At 40.7% G+C, this 17,496-nt stretch overlaps 1 protein-coding gene across 2 annotated transcripts in view; it reads right to left on the bottom strand.

The window, feature by feature from the left end:
- The window catches only part of LOC116984163 (ankyrin repeat domain-containing protein 26-like), a 132,883-nt gene that overhangs the window by 24,827 nt on the left and 90,560 nt on the right, over window positions 1-17,496 (bottom strand). For both annotated transcript variants that reach the window (XM_033038303.1, XM_033038302.1), the window contains 4 exons: window positions 15,669-16,634; window positions 10,514-10,666; window positions 8,605-8,780; window positions 6,996-7,089 (listed from right to left, as the gene is read on the bottom strand). In XM_033038303.1, the coding sequence (XP_032894194.1) occupies window positions 6,996-7,089; window positions 8,605-8,780; window positions 10,514-10,666; window positions 15,669-16,634 (1,389 nt within the window). The remainder of the gene's footprint in view (window positions 1-6,995; window positions 7,090-8,604; window positions 8,781-10,513; window positions 10,667-15,668; window positions 16,635-17,496) is intronic.

The raw sequence follows: 17,496 nt of genomic DNA, 5'->3' as shown, positions 1-17,496 counted from the left end.
GAAAAATGAAAATAATTTTCAATAATATGAGAACAAATGAATTAGATCACTAGGTATGACCTTGAATGTTTCACTAATGGTTGAAGCCCAAATTGTAAGTTTTGCATTAACAATAGTAGTTGATTTAATCACTCAGTTTACATTCATGCAGCATTCATGACCTATAACCATTTTCAAGAATAAATTATCAAAGAAGTCATAAACTGCTGAAAGGTTTCCAGCATTCATATGAAGTGAAAAAAATACAACAAATGGGTGGAAAGAAATGTGTGGGGGATAGAAATGTGTAAAACTGCACACCAATATTTCCTCTCATAATCTGTACTTCTTTCTTGACCAAATTCAAAGATGCCCTTTTTAATCTTTTACATCTAGCAATGTTGCAAAATTTTGAGATTTTAAAATTCAAGTCTGCAATTTATCCCATCAGATAAAGCATAAAAATAAGTTTAATTTGACACCTAATTCACTTTGATATCTCAAGTATTTAAAAAGTTATGGCCATTTTCATACTGGGAAATGAGCATCTTGTTCCCTATTGATTTTCTATGGACATAACAAAAAAGCTGTGATCGTGAACAGTCAAAAGCCCATAACTTTCTTAAAAATTAAGAGAACTGAATGAAATTTTCAGTTATCATAGATTGAAGCATTCTGAAACAAATATAAAATAATCTTACTTGGATGACCTGAAATTAAAGCATATAATTAGTTAGTTACCTAATTGTAGCTAATTTCAGACTTCAATTACTAGATCTAAACATCTATCCATTTCTTAATAAATAATTAACATTTTTAAATAGCCTAAATGTCCAAATAATATTCACAAATAATTCACAATAAAACATGATTTTTAAATCTCATTTACATTAATTTATAGACCAAATGGAAGGAATTTAGTGTTCAATTGCTGTAAATAAATGCCCATTTAAATCAGCTTTCTAGTGGGTTCCTGTGAACGCGCTGGTTTAGAACGTTCACATTGCGGTAGATTTGTGCCCCCAAATCCGAGAAAAATACTGCGGGATATAGTGGGCCCAAAATGAGCTACTCGCAACATTAAACTTTGTATAAAGAGATCTTTAGAAGCCCTTTTTAATGTAAAAATAAGCAACCTACCTTCAGTTGTCTGCTTTATGAGACCCTGCGGTTTCTGGTGTTCGCGGGTTTAGAGGTTGATTTTTAAACTACTATAACTATTATACGAGGCCTTTAAAACTAATAATAGCTTTTGCGACGGGGTCTTTCAGCGATTTTTCGTTAATAATTAACTAGGCTGAACATCTTCGATTTGAACAGCCTAGAGAAAATCGCGTTTTAAACCCGCCCCCCTCTAAACGGCGCCAAAATCGCGCACACCCGCAGCGACAGATTTTCAGCGACGCTTCAGGTAGGCTTTGCAACATACCTATTACATCCATCCAAGGTCAACATATACTGTATCTGCAATACCATGAAGAGACGTTCCTAGTCACCTTCATATTTCAGTATTGGAGATCTGGCTTTTATATCTAAACGACAGAGTTTCGCATTAATCACAAATCTTGCCAGGAGCGGCAGAGGTTCACCTGCACCTCCTCCAACCTCATCTATTGCATCCACTGCTCTAGATGTCAGTTGCTCTACATCGGTGAGACCAAGTGTAGGCTTGGCGATCGCTTTGCCGAACACCTCCACTCGGTTTGCAATAACCAACCTGATCTCCCGGTGGCTCAGCACTTCTACTCCTCCTCCCATTCCGAATCCGACCTTTCTATCCTGGGCCTCTTCCATGGCCAGAGTGAGGGTCACCGTAAATTGGATGAGCAACACCTCATATTTCGCTTGGGCAGTTTGCACCCCGGTGGTATGAACATTGACTTCTCCAATTTTTGGTTGTCCTTACTCCCCCCCCCCCCCCCCCCCTCCCATCAGTCTGAAGAAGGGTTTCGGCCCAAAACGGATAGACTCTTTTGGATTTGACATGTATTACCAGTTCAATTGTATAGATTTTTATATTATTAAAATGTTGTTTTTATAATGTTATCATTCATTCAGAAAAATTATCACAACTTATTTCCAAAAGTCCCCATGCAATGTAATTATCTGCTTACTTTGCTGCTACTATTAATATGCAACTTAGATTAAGTTGGTTTCATCTAATTTTTAACCATGGTATTGATTTTTTTAATTAGAAACATTTTACTACTGTACCTTCTCAACTATATACATTTTTTCAAACATTAGTAAACCTGCAATTAATCCTACAGCAGCTAAGATGTACTCCTAATCATATCTGCATTGGCTCTCATATTCAATTCATCTTAATCATCTATAAAGAGTAACCGTTATAAATATGTAATTAGTTATTGTTCGGCAACATACCGTTTAATTTAGTATGGTTTAGTTTAGTTTAAAGATACTGCGTGGAAATAGGCCCTTCGGCCCACCGTGTCCGCGCCAAAGAGCGATCCCTGCACACTATCACTATCCTGCACACACTAGGGACAATTTACAATTTTACCAATCCAATTAGCCTATAGACCTGTACGTCTTTGGAGTGTGTGAGGAAACCGAAGCACCCGGAGAAAACCCACGCAGATCACGGAGAGAACGTCCAAACTTCACATGAGTTTTAGCAAGGCTAACCTTCAATTCTGTTTGGTGAGTGAAACAATTTGATGGAAGTGTCCCTTTTTTCCAAAAATGTGCTTGGATTTCCTCCAAAGGACAGCAGATTCAATACATTTACTAATCATTATAAACAGTGCAACATTACCATCTACTGAGGATAAAACAGTACTGCAAGAATGGGAAATTATTTGGCAAGGATAAAGAGAGGGTAACTTACATTTAATAAGGTGTTGGGGTAGTGTGGGGTTGTCATTTTATAGACTTGACTATCTAGTATCTTATTTTTATATTTTGATTGCCAACACAGCAATCGATAGTAGATGGAAGTACAAGCTGCATCTCTAACAGCCAAGTTGAGACCTGCCTTTTCAGATTTGAATTAAATTGGAATTATGAGATCAACAATCCTAAAACTGCAAATCTTTTACATGAAGTACACAGTCATTTGATTTACATATCCAATGATAGCTGAATATCATTATGAAACATGGCTTATCTTTAAGAATGAGAAGTGTGGAAATCTGCAGTTTTCAGAAGGAATAAAAAGCTGCCAAGAGAAATATGAGATGCTGTTCCTTCGCTCGTCCTACTGAACCGACCTGATCCCCCAGTTGCTAAATACTTTAATTCTCCTTCCAATTCGCACACTGACCTTTCTGTCCTAGGTCTCCTCCATTGTCAGAGTGAGGCTAAGCACAAATTGGAGGAACTGTATCTCATATTTTGCTTTGGCAGCTTACAGCGCAGTGGTATTAATATTGATTTCTATAACTTAAAGTAACATTGGCATTCCCTCTCTGTGTATCCCTTCCCCACCCAAATCGCACCAACTTCTCATTTTCACTAACAATGGCCTGATTCATTTATATTCGTTACTTTTTTGCATGTCTTTCATTAATTGTACATTATCTCTCTATATCATCATCTAAATCTCTCGTTTCCCTTTCCCGTGATTTTCAGTCTGAAGGGTCTCGACCCGAAACATCACCCATTCGCTCTCTCCAGAGATGCTGCCTGTCCCGCTGAGTTACTCCAGCTTTTTATGTCTATCTTCAGAACAAGGATAGAATTTGCCTGGTCCTTATCTTTCACCTCACCAGCCTCAACATCCAACACATCTCTCTCCGACATTTCCGCTACCTTTAATGTGATCCTACCACCAGTTACATCCCCACTCCTTTCTGCGGAGACCACTCCCTCCGAAACTCTTTGATTAACTCTTCTCTTCCCAACTGAACCACCGCCTCCCCAAGTTATTTCCCCTGAAACCACGGGAGAAATGTTACTTTTGCCCCTACACCTTCGTCGCTCACATCTATTCAGGGATCCCAGCAGGGCTTCCAGGTGAGACAGAGGTCTGATCTACCTCCTCTAACCTCATCAGTGCTCCCAATGTGGCCTCCTTTACATCAGTGAGACCAAGCATAGACTAGTTGACCGTTTTCCTGGACACTTGCACTTGGTCTGCCGGTTGCTAACCATTTTAACTCCCGTACTCATACCGATGTTTCTGTCCTGGGCCCCCATGATTTCCAGTGAGGCCACATGCAAACTGGAGGAACAGCATCTCATATTTTGCTTAGGTAACTCACACCTCAACGGTATGAACATTGAATTCTTCAATTTTAGGAAACAACCCATCCCCACCCACTCCTTCTCACCCCCTTTCATCCCTGTGTCCCTTTCAGATGTACACCTATTTCTCCCACTATTCCACCCCTCTTTCCCCTTCCACCTATATCCCTTCGTCTGGTTTCACATTTTACTTCTCTCCTTATCTTACAACTTTTTGTCTTTTCATCTCTGGCTCCACTCATCTGCCAATCAAACCCCCCGTTTTCACCTGTATCCACCTATCACTTGCCAGCCTTTGTCTTGTCTCCACCCCTTTTCCAGCTTTCCCCCCCCCCGCCATAAATAGCCTGAAGGACATTTCCGTCTCAAAACATCACCTATCCATGTCCTCTTGAGATGCAGCCTGACCTGCTGAGTTACTCCAGAACTTTGTCTTTTTTTATAAACCAGCATCTGCAGTTCCTCGTGTCTACCTGATATTCAAATCAGTGGTGCTTCCTATAGGACCTGCCTGAGGACTAATCTCAAACAAGAAATTCTGCAACCATTCACTAATTTCTCAGTATTCTTCTTATGATATCTAACTTCATAGTACTTTTGCCTGTGAAGGGTCAACACATGGCTAAAAGATATCTTTATAATAGACTAGACTATGTGGGACCCGTTGGGTCCCATGTTCACACGGGAGGGCTGGTCCCCCGACGCTATATTCCACCTTCCACCAATTCCAATATTGGTGGCCAGTAGGGGGGGGGGTATGGGTGTTGTTGGCTGCAGTGACTACTGGTCTCCAGAGGGCTAGTATGGACATTGTGGGCCAAAGGGATTCTTGGGGTGGCACCTCAGTCCCTCAAGCCTGATGTGCTGGCAGCTTACTCACGGCTGGGGGCTGGCAGTTGACTCACGGCTATTCCTTGAAATTCCATTTCAAGCAGAGTGCTAGGCCACCAAATTCAAATCCATTTTCCTACCATTTCAAGCAGGGTACAAGGCCACCAAATTCAAGTGCAGTTTCTTACCTCTTCGAGCAGGGTGCAAGGCCACCAAATTCAAGTGCAGTTTCATACCACTTCAAGGATGGTGTAAGGCCACCAAATTCAAATGCAGTTTCATACCATTTTATGCAGGGTGCAACAACACCACATTCAAATGCAGTTTCATACTATTTTGTGCAAGGCCACAACATTCAAATGCAGTTTCATACTATTTCAAGCAGGGTGAAACCACCATAAAACCACACAGTGGACATTCAGTGTGTTCAGTTGATTCAACAGCTCAGACAGAGTCGTGACCTCTCCCTCCCCCATCATGCAGAGACTGAGCCACACCCACACTTCCAGTTTTATAATCCCTCCCCCTCCCACCGGAAAAGGTGTGGCCTTCATGGCGTGATTGACAGGAGAGAGATTCTCAACATTTTTTAAACACTAATAACACTTGTTTTTCATTGATGGGAAGAATCCTCTGCACCTGATGAGAGGAGGGGAACTGAGTAAGATGGCCAAAAATCACAGCCGTAAGTGGTAGCGTTTTATCTAAAATCAATATAGTGCAAACAGGAAGTTGTCAAGTTTAGACAAACAACCATTTGCAGGCAGTGCCTTTTCACTTCAACCCAACCCCTCCAAACAACCATTTGCAGGCAGTGCCTTTTCACTTCAACCCAAACCCCCCAAACAACCATTTGCAGGCAGTGCCTTTTTACTTCAAACCAACCATATTTTCATTTTCAAACAGGGCTGCCAACATTGGGTGAGAGTTGAGGGTGAGAAATTGCGAGGGAGCGTAGCGACCGAGGGTGGGAGGATGTGGGAGGGGGTGTTCCCTCTCCCATAGTAGGCTCCGGAGGCGGCACCAACCCGGTCCGCTCCTGGCTCCGGGCTGGGGTTAAAAGCAGGAGGGAGGGAGGGAGGGAGCGAGGTTGCCGCGGCAGCCGGAAGCGCAGCGCTTGCAGACGGCGCACAAAGGCGCTGGCACCTGCTGCCCGGGTCCGACGCACTTCCCCAATCCGTGCAGATCGCTGTCATGTGGCGCAATGAGACAAACTGTGCAGCAAAGATCCTATAGCTCCGCTGTGCAGGGACTGAAGACAGCGTGAGAATTCTGTCTTCAGCGTGAGGGCGTGAGAATTGGCTGAAATGCGTGAGTGTCACGCTCAAAGCGTGAGAGTTGGCAGTCCTGTTTTCAAACCACATTAAGGGCACTCACAGTTGAGTAGACATGTGTTCAGTGTTATTCAGAGCTCAGAGAGATGGCTTCCTCCATCTTGCAGAGACTGAGGCACAGCACTTCCTGGTTTTATAGTTCCTCCCCCTCCCTCCAGCAGGGGCAGCAGAGAGAATGGCAACTTTAAAAAAAAACATTAATACATCTCTGATTTTTAATCGATGGGAAAAATCCTCTGGTCCCGGAAGGCGGAGGGGGGCTCTGAGCGAGGTGGCCAGAAATGACGGCCGTAGGTGGCGGCGTTCCCTCGGAAATCGCAGCACAGTGGGCCAAAAGCGGTCAAGATCAGACTTTTAGTAATATAGATAGATAGGAATGGGTGCATATGACATTTAAACTCATACAGAGAGATATAAATAGCCTACAAAATTCAGCCTTCTATAACGAACTCTTCAGAAATAGATTGAAATTAGTATGAGAAAGTTTAAATATTTTCATATTCAATAACTCTAATTATCAAAATACTTTCCTTGCAACATTAATGCAACAGAGCAGTTCAAATAATCCACAAGAACCAGCAAACATGTACTCGCAGAAAATCATTCTGAGAAAAGACATCCAATATGTACATTTATACTTACTGACTCGGTCTCTTGAAGTTCCTTCTCCATCAACTCAAATTTATTTGTCTGCTGTTTTGCAAAGGCATCTAATTTTGCATTCTCTATCTCTAATCTGAAACAGTAAGAAGGAATGATATAAACTCACTTTTTTTTATGTTCTCAATTTTTTCAGGATAATATCATTCAATCCAGAGAGAACTAACCAACTGGATAGTTATGTCTCTATTGTGATATTAATGCAAGAAAATATTTCAAACAATTCACGAGCCAACTCAAATTCAGACAAGTGTGAGATGTTGCATTTTGTGATGCTATATCAGAGCGGGACCTTCCAGGTGAATGGGAGAGCCCTGGGGAATGTGGTAGAGTAGAGGGACTTAGGAATACAAGCACATAGTTCCCTGAAATTAGTGTCATAGTAGATAAGGTGGTGAAGAAGGCTTTTGGCACAATGTCCTTCATCAGTCACAGAACTGAATACAGAAGCTGGGAGTTACTCCAGCTTTTTGTGCCTATCTTCAGTTTAAACCAGCATCTGCAGTTCCTTCTTAAACTGAAGTTGGGATGTTATATTATAGTTGTACAAGACTTTGATGAGGCCACACTTAGAATTTTGTGTTCGGTGTTGGTTACCCTGTCATAGGAAATATGCCTTTAAGCTGGAAGTTTAAGCCTCAGAGCTAGAGAACATAGGTTTAAGGTAACAGGAGACTAGAAACCTAACGGGCTGCATGAAGAAGTAGGTACAATAATATTTAAACAACATTTGGGAAAGTACGGATAAGAAAAGTTCAGAGGGATATGGGCCAAAAGTGGGCAAATGGGACTAACTTTGATGGGGTAACTTGGCTGTCATAGATGCATTGTGCTAGAGTTCTTGTCTCTGTCATATCAAACTCTATGACTCAAATTGATATATATTCATTCACCGTTAAAAAATGCATAGAAGTAGCAACATTTAAAGTTCATGTTTAAGAAAATGGATTTTGCTGAATATTATTCTTAAATTTGGGAGCTAATTAAAAAAAAAATTGGCTCATCAATAAATGATCCCCATCCCCAGATAACATCCCCAGATTAAAACAATGTACATTTCTACAACTTGTGTCCATATGCAAGATGGACACAAGTTGAAGATACATTTTCATAATGGCACTTCAAAGATACTTTTTGAAAATGTTTAATTTACCAGGAAATCAATCCACCTGTGTTCACTTGGCACTGGTTAAAATACTTATTTTACGATTCAAAATATTCACTGATTACACTTATTAAATATATCAAGGAATAAAAATTATTGCAAAGTACATCTTTTAAAACTATGCTTTAAAGTACTAAATGTCCTAATTTTAATGATTGACCGATGATTTTGCATGAGTCACATTCTGAAAACGACTGCAGACTTGAACCAGAGGACCTATTGTGCACAACTTGAAACTCTTGGCCAAGCACTGTTTATCAGATTGAACAGTGTAGTCATACGCAGCAGACCTTTACTTATTTTTTTCCACTCATTTTATTGACAAAGTTCCAATTGTTAATAACTACCTTTGAACAGGTCACAAAACTACCATTCATTATTTGTTTTACTAATTTTAATTACAAAGTTCTAACTGCTATTAATTACCGTTGAATATGTTCTTCGAGTTGCTTTGTAGCCTCCGTCCTTTGAGAAGAGGCCAAAACAGCTTCTTGAATTTTCCAAGAATTTGCAATCAGATTACGTTCTTTATCATCCAGAGCATTCTCCAATTGGTGGATATTCCTCTCTAACTGCATGTTTTTGTCTTGAGTCTCCTGTAACTGTGAGGCAGATGTATTATTTAATGAAATAATCCAAAATACGTTTTTTTTTTTAAACAAAGAAAAAAATGTTCAAAATACGTATTGAAGTGAAAGCCATCACACAATACAATACAATACAATATTTATTACATGTCATTTGAACCTCAGTGATGTTCAAACGAAACTCCGTTTCCACAGCCATACAAACAAAGACAATTTCCTACAGACATACACACAATTCAATTTACAGAAACATCCATCACAGTGAACCTACTGTGATGGAAGGCAAAGTCTTTTCTCTCCCCTGTTCTCCATTTCTCTCCCGATGTCGAAGCCCCAGGCGGGCGATGATAAGTCCCACGGCCATTTTAGGCCGCGCCGGACGATGTACGGCCCCACTCCCGGTCTAAATGTCACAAAGTTGGAGCCTCCAGCGGGCGCTGGAATGTCCCATGGCCATTAAGCTGCGCCGGGCGATGTACGGCCCTGCTCCGGGTCGTTCCAACCCCGCGATACGGGCTGGAGAAGTTGCGTTGCGGGAGCTATGGAAAGCGGTCTCTCCACCCGGACCCACGAGCTCCCGATATCCCGACAGTCCACAGAAGTTGCGTTGCTGGAGCCTCCGAGCTACGTGGTCGGGCCGCAGCAGCGAGCCACCACCACTCCCCACGCTCCGATGCCGGCCAGCCCCACAATGGTAAGTCCGCAGCTCCGCAGGCTCCGTGACTGGAGCCCCCAGGTCGTTCAGGCTATAGGCCGCTCCACGGTGCTAAGCCCCAACGACAACGGAGACCTGACAGGGAAAAGGTCGGGTCTCCCGTACAGGGAAGAGATTTTTAAAAAGTTTCCCCCGCCCCCCACATATACACAGTTAAAAACACGATTAAAAAACACAAACAACTACATTTAACTAGACAAAAAATAAAAAAAAGACAGACAGGCTGTAGGGGCCGCTGCAACACAGAGTCGCGCCGCCACTATTTTACAACCAGACAGGTAGCGAAGACCTACTGGATTCCCCACAGAAAATGCTGCAACCATGTTTTGTACCAAATTTTTGAATTACGTATCAATTGCAGAGGCAAGTTCAGTATCTGAGTTAACTGCTAAAAGCAGAGTATGAAACATTGTCTCGATAAGAATTTACAAGTGGCATTGTTCCAGGAAAACATATTATTTTATTGTTAAAGTTAATCTTTCATCAGAGGCAAAGCATCCTTTATACTTCCTCATATTATTCTCATCAGTAATTGTCAATTTAAAAAGATCACTAAAATGCACCATGACCAAAAGATTGTACAAATAATTTCAGAGGAATGCGTCACACTATGGTATAATATTGAATTTATTGGACTGTTTATATCTCTGCAGAAAAGATGAACAAGTTGAAAATGGATCGCATTTCTCTAAATAGACTTTGAATTTAAGATTATCAAGTAATCACACGGGGAATTGAAAACAAAAGCCTTATTTATCATACAGATTAACTGAAGGAAATATAGGAATACAGTTCGACAGAAGTAAAATTAGGTGTGGAAGGATGCGAGAAATCTTGTGTTACGCAAATATAATGAATGGCACGGCCTAACATAACATATTATGGTATTCAGTGTAATGATAAGAATGCGATACAAATGATCCCACATTGTTAGGTATTTTCATTTTGACTGTTTTAATGAGCAACTCAGTCCATTACAGAAATAATATTTTACATTTAATATATAGCACGGATTCATAAGATCCATATTTACCTTAACTTTCAATTTCTCCAACTGCTTCTGTAAATGTAATTTTTCATCCTCCATTTCATTGCGGGAGCGTGTGATCACCTCCAAAGAGGCCTCTGACATTGAAAGTTTTTTCAGTGAATCAGCAAGCTCCTGTTGAAGCTGCCTCAATGTAGCCTAAAGGGGAACGTTACCAAATATTATAATTATTAATTATATTTCACCATTAATAATGGGAACTATTTCAAAATGCTTCACAGAGATTGAATCAGATAAAAGCAGAAATTATATTTTGATAAAGAAGATATTAGGAGAGATGTTCAAAAGTTTAGTTAAAGTCTGAGTGTTTAACCGGGAATGAAGTGGAGATTAGAGGCCTTGGGAGAAAATGTAGGGAGGTAAGTGGTCGTACTCTCACGACCGAGTATAAAACTATATGTTTAATTGTAGTTTTGACACTGACAACCAGCACTGCCTCCATCCCAAAATGGTAATTTTCATGGGTGAAACAAATCACATTGCACTTTTCGAAGAACAACATGATCATGACAACATGAGAATAAGTGATCTTCTGCATGGCCACGCTGAAGATCATTTATTGAATTTCAGAAAAATAAATATATGCAATTAGTGGACAATATTAATAGGTACTTTGTTCACATCCTATAGCAGTAAAATGTTTTGGGAGACGAAGGAAACTCTATGTAATTTCTTACTTTTCATTTGTTAGTTTATGAATGACCACATCACATGATATTAAAATTAGAACAGTTAAAATAAAACAGTGGAACAAAAGTTAAAACATATATGGAGAGAGAAACTCATCAAGATTCTCATTGCAACTCAATTACCCCGTTTGCTATTTTCTTTCCCTCCCATCATTACAGCAGGATCTTGTTCAGTTGGGCAGGTGGGCTGAGGCACGGTTAATGGAGTTTAATTCATATATGTGCGTTGCATTTTGGGAAGTCAAACCAGGGCAGGACCTTCATAGTGAACGGTTGGACCCTGCGGAGTGTTGTAAAGCAGAGGAATCTAGGAATGCAGGTACATAGTTCCTTGAAAGTGGCGTCACAGGTAGACACGGTGGTCAAGAAACATTCGGTACATTGGCCTTCACCAGTCAAGGTATTGGGTGTAGAAGTTGGGATGTCATGTATGGTTGTACACAACGTCAGGTGAGCCTGCATTTGCAATATTTTGTTCAGTTTTGGTCTGTCTGCGAAAGGAAAGATTTTGTTAAGCTCAAAAGAGTGCAGAGAAGATTTACGAGGATGTTGAGGGCCTCAGCTATGCGGAGAGGTTGGGCAGGCTATGACTTTATTCCTTAAAGCCGGGAGATGAGGGGTGATCTTATAGAGAACATGAGTTTAGAGAGTTAGGAAGGCGGCTGAGAAGCAGGCGGTGATCTCTCGATTGCTTCCAGTATCTCGTGCTGGTGAGGGCAGGAACAGGGAGATAGGGGATCTGAATGTGTGGTTAAGGGGCTGCTGCAGGGAGCAGGGATTTAGATTTATAGACCACTGGGATCTCTTCTGGGGTAGGGGTGACCTGTACAAAAAGGATGGGTTACACCTTACTAGAGGGGGACCACATTCTGGCAGGCAGGTTTACTAGTGCTACACTTGTGGGTTTAAACTAAATAGCGGGGGGGAGGAGTTGACAAATTGGGAGTATAAGGATGGCGTTAAAGGGGAGAGAGTACAGGAAAAGTTACAAAGGACACCCGAATTAATGGGACGGAAAGTTCAAGAAGGGTACGAGAGTAAGGTCAGGTAAAATAGGAACCGGTGTGAGTTGGTAGGTGAATACCAAATTAAAAGTGTTATATATGAATGCGCGAAGTTTAAGATATAAAGTGGATTAGCTTGATGCTCAGTTAGAAATTGGTAGGTATGATGTTGTAGGAATTACAGAGACATGGCTGCAAGAGGATCAGAGCTGGGAACTGAATATTCAGGGTTATACGTCATATCGAAAAGACATACAGGTGGGCAGAGGGGGTGGTGGAATGGCTCTGTTGGTAAGGAATGCAATTCAGTCTCTTGCGAGGGATGACATAGAATCAGAAGATGTAGTCATTGTGGATAGACCTGAGAAATTGTAAGGGTAAAAAGACCCTAATGGGAGTTATCTACAGGCTCCCAAACAGTAGATCGGAGATTGGGTGCAAGTTGCATCAGGAGTTAAAATTAGCATGTAACAAAGGTAATGCTATGGTGGTTATGGGAGATTTCAACATGCACTTAGACTGGGAAAATCAGGTTAGTACTGAACCCCAAGAAAGGGAGTTTGTAGAGTGCCTCCGAGATGGATTCTTAGAGCAGCTTGTATTGGAGCCTACCAGGGAGAAGGCAATTCTGAATTTAGTGTTGTGCAATGAACCGGATTTGATATGGGAACTCAAGGTAAAGGAACCATTAGGAGGTAGTGACCATAACATGATAAGTTTTCATCTGCAATTGAGAGGGAGAAGGTAAAATTGGAAGTGTCAGTACTACAGTTGAACAAAGGGGACTTTGTTGGCATGATGCAGGAGCTGGCCAAAGTTGACTGGAAAGGGGCCCTAGCAGAGATGATGGTGGAACAGCAATGGCGGGTATTTTCGGGAATAATGCAGAAGATGCAGGGACATTTCATTCCAAAGAGGAAGAAAGACTCTAAAGGGAGTAAGAGGCGACTGGCTGACAACGGAAGTCAAGGACACTATAAAAATAAAAGAGAAGACGTATAACATAGCAAAGGAGCAGGAAGCCAGAGGATTTGGCAACTGTTAAAGATCAATAGAAGGTAACTAAAAAGGCAACACAAAGCTAGCCAAGAAAAGAGGATAGTAAAAGCTTCTTTCGGTATGTGAAGAGGAAAAAATTAGTTAAGACAAATGTGGGACCCTTGAAGACAGAAACAGGTGAATTTATTATGCGGAACAAGGAAATGGCAGACGAGTTGAACAGATACTTTGGTGCTGTCTTCACTAAGGAAGACACAAACAATCTCCCAGGTGTACTAGGGGACAGAGGACCTAGGGTGACGGAGGAACTGAAGGAAATTCACATTAGTCAGGAAATGGTGTTGGTTAGACTGATGGAATTGAAGGCTGATAAATTCCAAGGGCCTGCTGGTCTGCATCCCAGGGTACTCAAGGAGGTGGCTCGCATTGGTGAGCATTTTCCAATGTTCTATAGATTCTGGATCAGTTCCTGTGGATTTGAGGGTAGCTAATGTTATCCCACTTTTCAAGAAAGGAGAGGAAGCAGGGAATTATAGACTAGCTAGCCTGACATCAGTGGTAGGGATGATGCTGTAGTCGATTATCAAAGATGTAACAGTGACGCATTTGGATAGCAGTAACAGGATTAGTAACCACGTCAGCATGGATTTACGAAGGGGAAATCATGCTTGACAAATTTTCTGGAATATTTTGAGAATGTAACAAGTAAAATGGACTTGGGAAAGCCAGTGGATGTAGTGTACCTGGACTTTCAGAGAGCCTTTGATAAGGTCCCACACAGGAGATTAGTGGGCAAAATTAGAGCACATGGTATTGGGGGTATGGTATTGACATGGATAGAAAATTGGTTGGCATATAGGAAACAAAGAGTAGGGGTGAACGGGTCCCTTTCAGAATGGCAGGCAGTGACTAGTGGGGTACCGCAAGGCTCGTTGCTGGAACCTCAGCTATTTACAATAGATGATGGAATTAAAAGTAACATTACCAAATTCACAGATGACACAAAGCTGGGTGGCAGTGTGTACTGTGCTATGAAGATGCAGACTGACTTGGACAGGTTAGGTGAGTGGGCAGATGCATGGAAGATGCAGTATAATGTGGATAAATGTGAGGTTATCCACTTGAGGCAAGAACGGGAAGGCAGATTATTATCTGAATAGTGTCAGGTTCGGAAAAGGGGAAGTACATCGAGACTTGGTGTCCTAGTATATCAGTCACTGAAAGTAAGCATGCATGTACAGCAGGCAGTGAAGAAAGCTTTTGGCATGTTGGCTTTCATAAAGAGAGGAGTTGAGTATTGGAGCAAATAGGTCCTTCTGCAGTTGTACATGGCCCTGATGGGACCACACCAGGAGTGTTGTGTGCAGTTTTGGTTTCCTACTTTGAGGAAGGACATTCTTGCTGTTGAGGGAGTGCAGCGTAGGTTCACGAGGTTAATTCCCGGGATAGCGGGACTGTCATATGATGAAAGAATGGTGCGACTGGGCTTGTATTCACTGGAATTTAGAAGGATGAGAGGATATCTTATAGAAACATATAAAATTATTAAGGGATTGGACACGCTAGATGCAGGAAAAATGTTCCCGATGTTGGGGGAGTCCAGAACCAAGGGCCACAGTTTAAGAATAAGGGGTAGGTCATTTAGAACTGAGATGAGGACAAACATTTTCACATAGAGAGTTGTGAATTTGTGGAATTCTCTGCCTCAGGAGGCAGTGGAGGCTGATTCACTGGATGCATTCAAAATAGAGTTAGAGAGAGCACTTAGGGCTAGTGGATTCAAGGGGAATGGGGAGAAGGCAGGAACAAGGTATTGATTGTGGATGATCAGCCATGATCACATTGAATGGCGGTGCTGGCTCGAAGGGCCGAATGGCCTACTCCTGCACCTATTGTCTATGTATCTATGTATGTATAGGATCATGAGGGGAATAGATAGTGTGAGTGAATCAAGAACCAGATTCACTCTGATGAGTGTCACAGATTCGTTAGAGGGGAATGTTTTAATAGAAACCCGAGGGGCAGCTTTTTCACACATAGAACAAGCTGCCAGAGAAGGTATTTGAGGCAGGTACGATAACAACATATAAAAGGTATTTGGACAGATACATGGATAGAATAGGTTTAGAGGTATATGGGCCAAACACAGGCAGCTGGGATTAGTGTAGATTGGGGCATATTGGCTGGCACGGGCAAGTTGGGCCAAGGGTCTGTTTCCATGCTATATGACTCTCCATCATTGAATCAACATGATAGCAGCATAGTGTTCCGAACAAAGATAAAACTACTTTCTTTTAAAAGACCACATTATCCCTTATTCTATCAAAAGTTTACCATGGAAAACTTGTATTTTCAATTTACCAGAAGAGGTAAACAAAGTGAAAATATGAATTACAGAAACAAAATTTAATCAGTTATAATCACATATTGAAATATTAAACGCATTACCTCTCTTCCAATTTTTTCATTTTCAAACTTGCACATTTGTTCTCTTTGTTCAATGTTCTTTCTCATCAGCTCCTCATTTCTTTTTTCCATCAAACTTATTCGTTGCTCACTATCGCCTCGAAGTGTGGTAAACATGTCATTGAATCTGTCCTGAACATCAGCTGCTGCCTTTTCCTTCATGATACCTTTATTTTGTGCATCTTCAAGCTGTTGACGTAACAGTGTAATATCGCTATGGGCTTGGGCCAATCTCTCCTGCAAAGATATCTTACAAATCTCATATTTGCTTATCTGTTCTTTTTGCACTTTATTCATCTGTTCTTGTTCAGTTAAATGAATCTGAGATTGCTTCAAGTCTTTCTGAACACTTTGTAACAAAAGGCTTTTCTCAGCAAAAGAAAGTGTTGCACAATGAAGTTTTTTGTCCAGATCATTGGCCTTTTCCTCCTCTTTACTTAATCTCTGTGACATTGTGCTATTGCTTTCATGAAGATTGGAAATTTCATTGTTCATTTTCTCATCTGAATGGACATGTTCATCATGTTCCCTTTGCAGAATTCGTTCGAGTTCAGACTTAGCTTCCTGAATACATTCTAATTCTTGAATTGTTTCCTTTAAACGTGAATGTATAGCTTCCTTCTCATTCTCCAGATAATCTTTATTTTGTTTCTCAAGTTCAAGTTTGGAAGTTAACATTGAAACTTCAGTTTTAATGGAATTCAGTTGACCATTATATTGCAAAGCATTTTGAGTTAGAGTATCTTCATTACATTTTAAGTCTTTTTTTGCATCGTCCAGCTTTACCTTTAACGTCTCAATCTGCTCCAGATACTTTTCCTGTACTTCTTGATTCTGTTCACGCACACAATGCAAGTCAAATTTGAGCTTAGTAACTTCTTCCTGTAGTGCACAATTTTGTTGCATTCCAGCTTTTTCGTGATAAGTATTATCACATTGTGCAAGTGGCTTCAAAACAAAGAAATGTTCAATGAAAAGAAGAAAAAAAATGGCAGACATATTAAAAAAATAGAGAAACTTTGGTCTTGAGACTCTCCCACTTGTGGAAACATCCCTTCCACATCCACTCTACCCAGGCCTTTCAAAATTTGATGAGTTTCAATGAGGTCACCCGTCATCCTTCTAAACTCCAGCAAGTATAGACCCAGTGCCGTCAAATGTGTTTTAAGACCTCCAGCATCTCTCTTCTGTAATATAAAGTCTATTCACGACTACATCATTACTAACTTCCCCGGGTTCCTCAGCTTCCATATCTTTCTCCACAGTAAACACATGAGAAATATTAATTTACCACCTACCCATCTCTTGTGGCTTCAGAAAGACAACCTTGTTGATCCAAGGGGCCCTATTCTCTCCCTACTTACTCTTTTGGCCTTAATATACATGTAGAATTTCCTTAGATTGTTCCCAGTCTCTTCTAATACCATCAGTTGTAGGTATTTCTATATTTAAAATAATGTTGTATAAGTATGATATTAGATTTGCTGATTCAGCCTTTGTCTTCATGGCTTCATCCAATAAGTCTGTGGACATGTTATGATAGTCTTTTGTGTATTTTTTCAGATAGTCACGGATTTGAAGATATTTAAAATATTGATTATTTTTGAAATTATATTTCAGTTGTAATTGTTGAAGTGATAATAATTTTCCTAATTCATACAAGTCTCCGAGCGTTTTGATTCCCATTCTTTCCCATTGTGTAAATGATTTATCTATAATTGAAGGTTTAAACGACGGGTTATTGACTATTGGCATTAAAAGAGATAGATTTCTTAATTTTAGATTCTGTTTTATTTGTTTCCAAGTTCTA

The sequence above is a fragment of the Amblyraja radiata genome, chromosome 19, assembly GCF_010909765.2.
Source record: "Amblyraja radiata isolate CabotCenter1 chromosome 19, sAmbRad1.1.pri, whole genome shotgun sequence".
In the NCBI taxonomy this organism is placed as follows: Eukaryota; Metazoa; Chordata; class Chondrichthyes; order Rajiformes; family Rajidae; genus Amblyraja; species Amblyraja radiata.
Note: the sequence above shows the minus strand (reverse complement) of the source record. Positions and strands in the feature narration are given on the sequence as shown.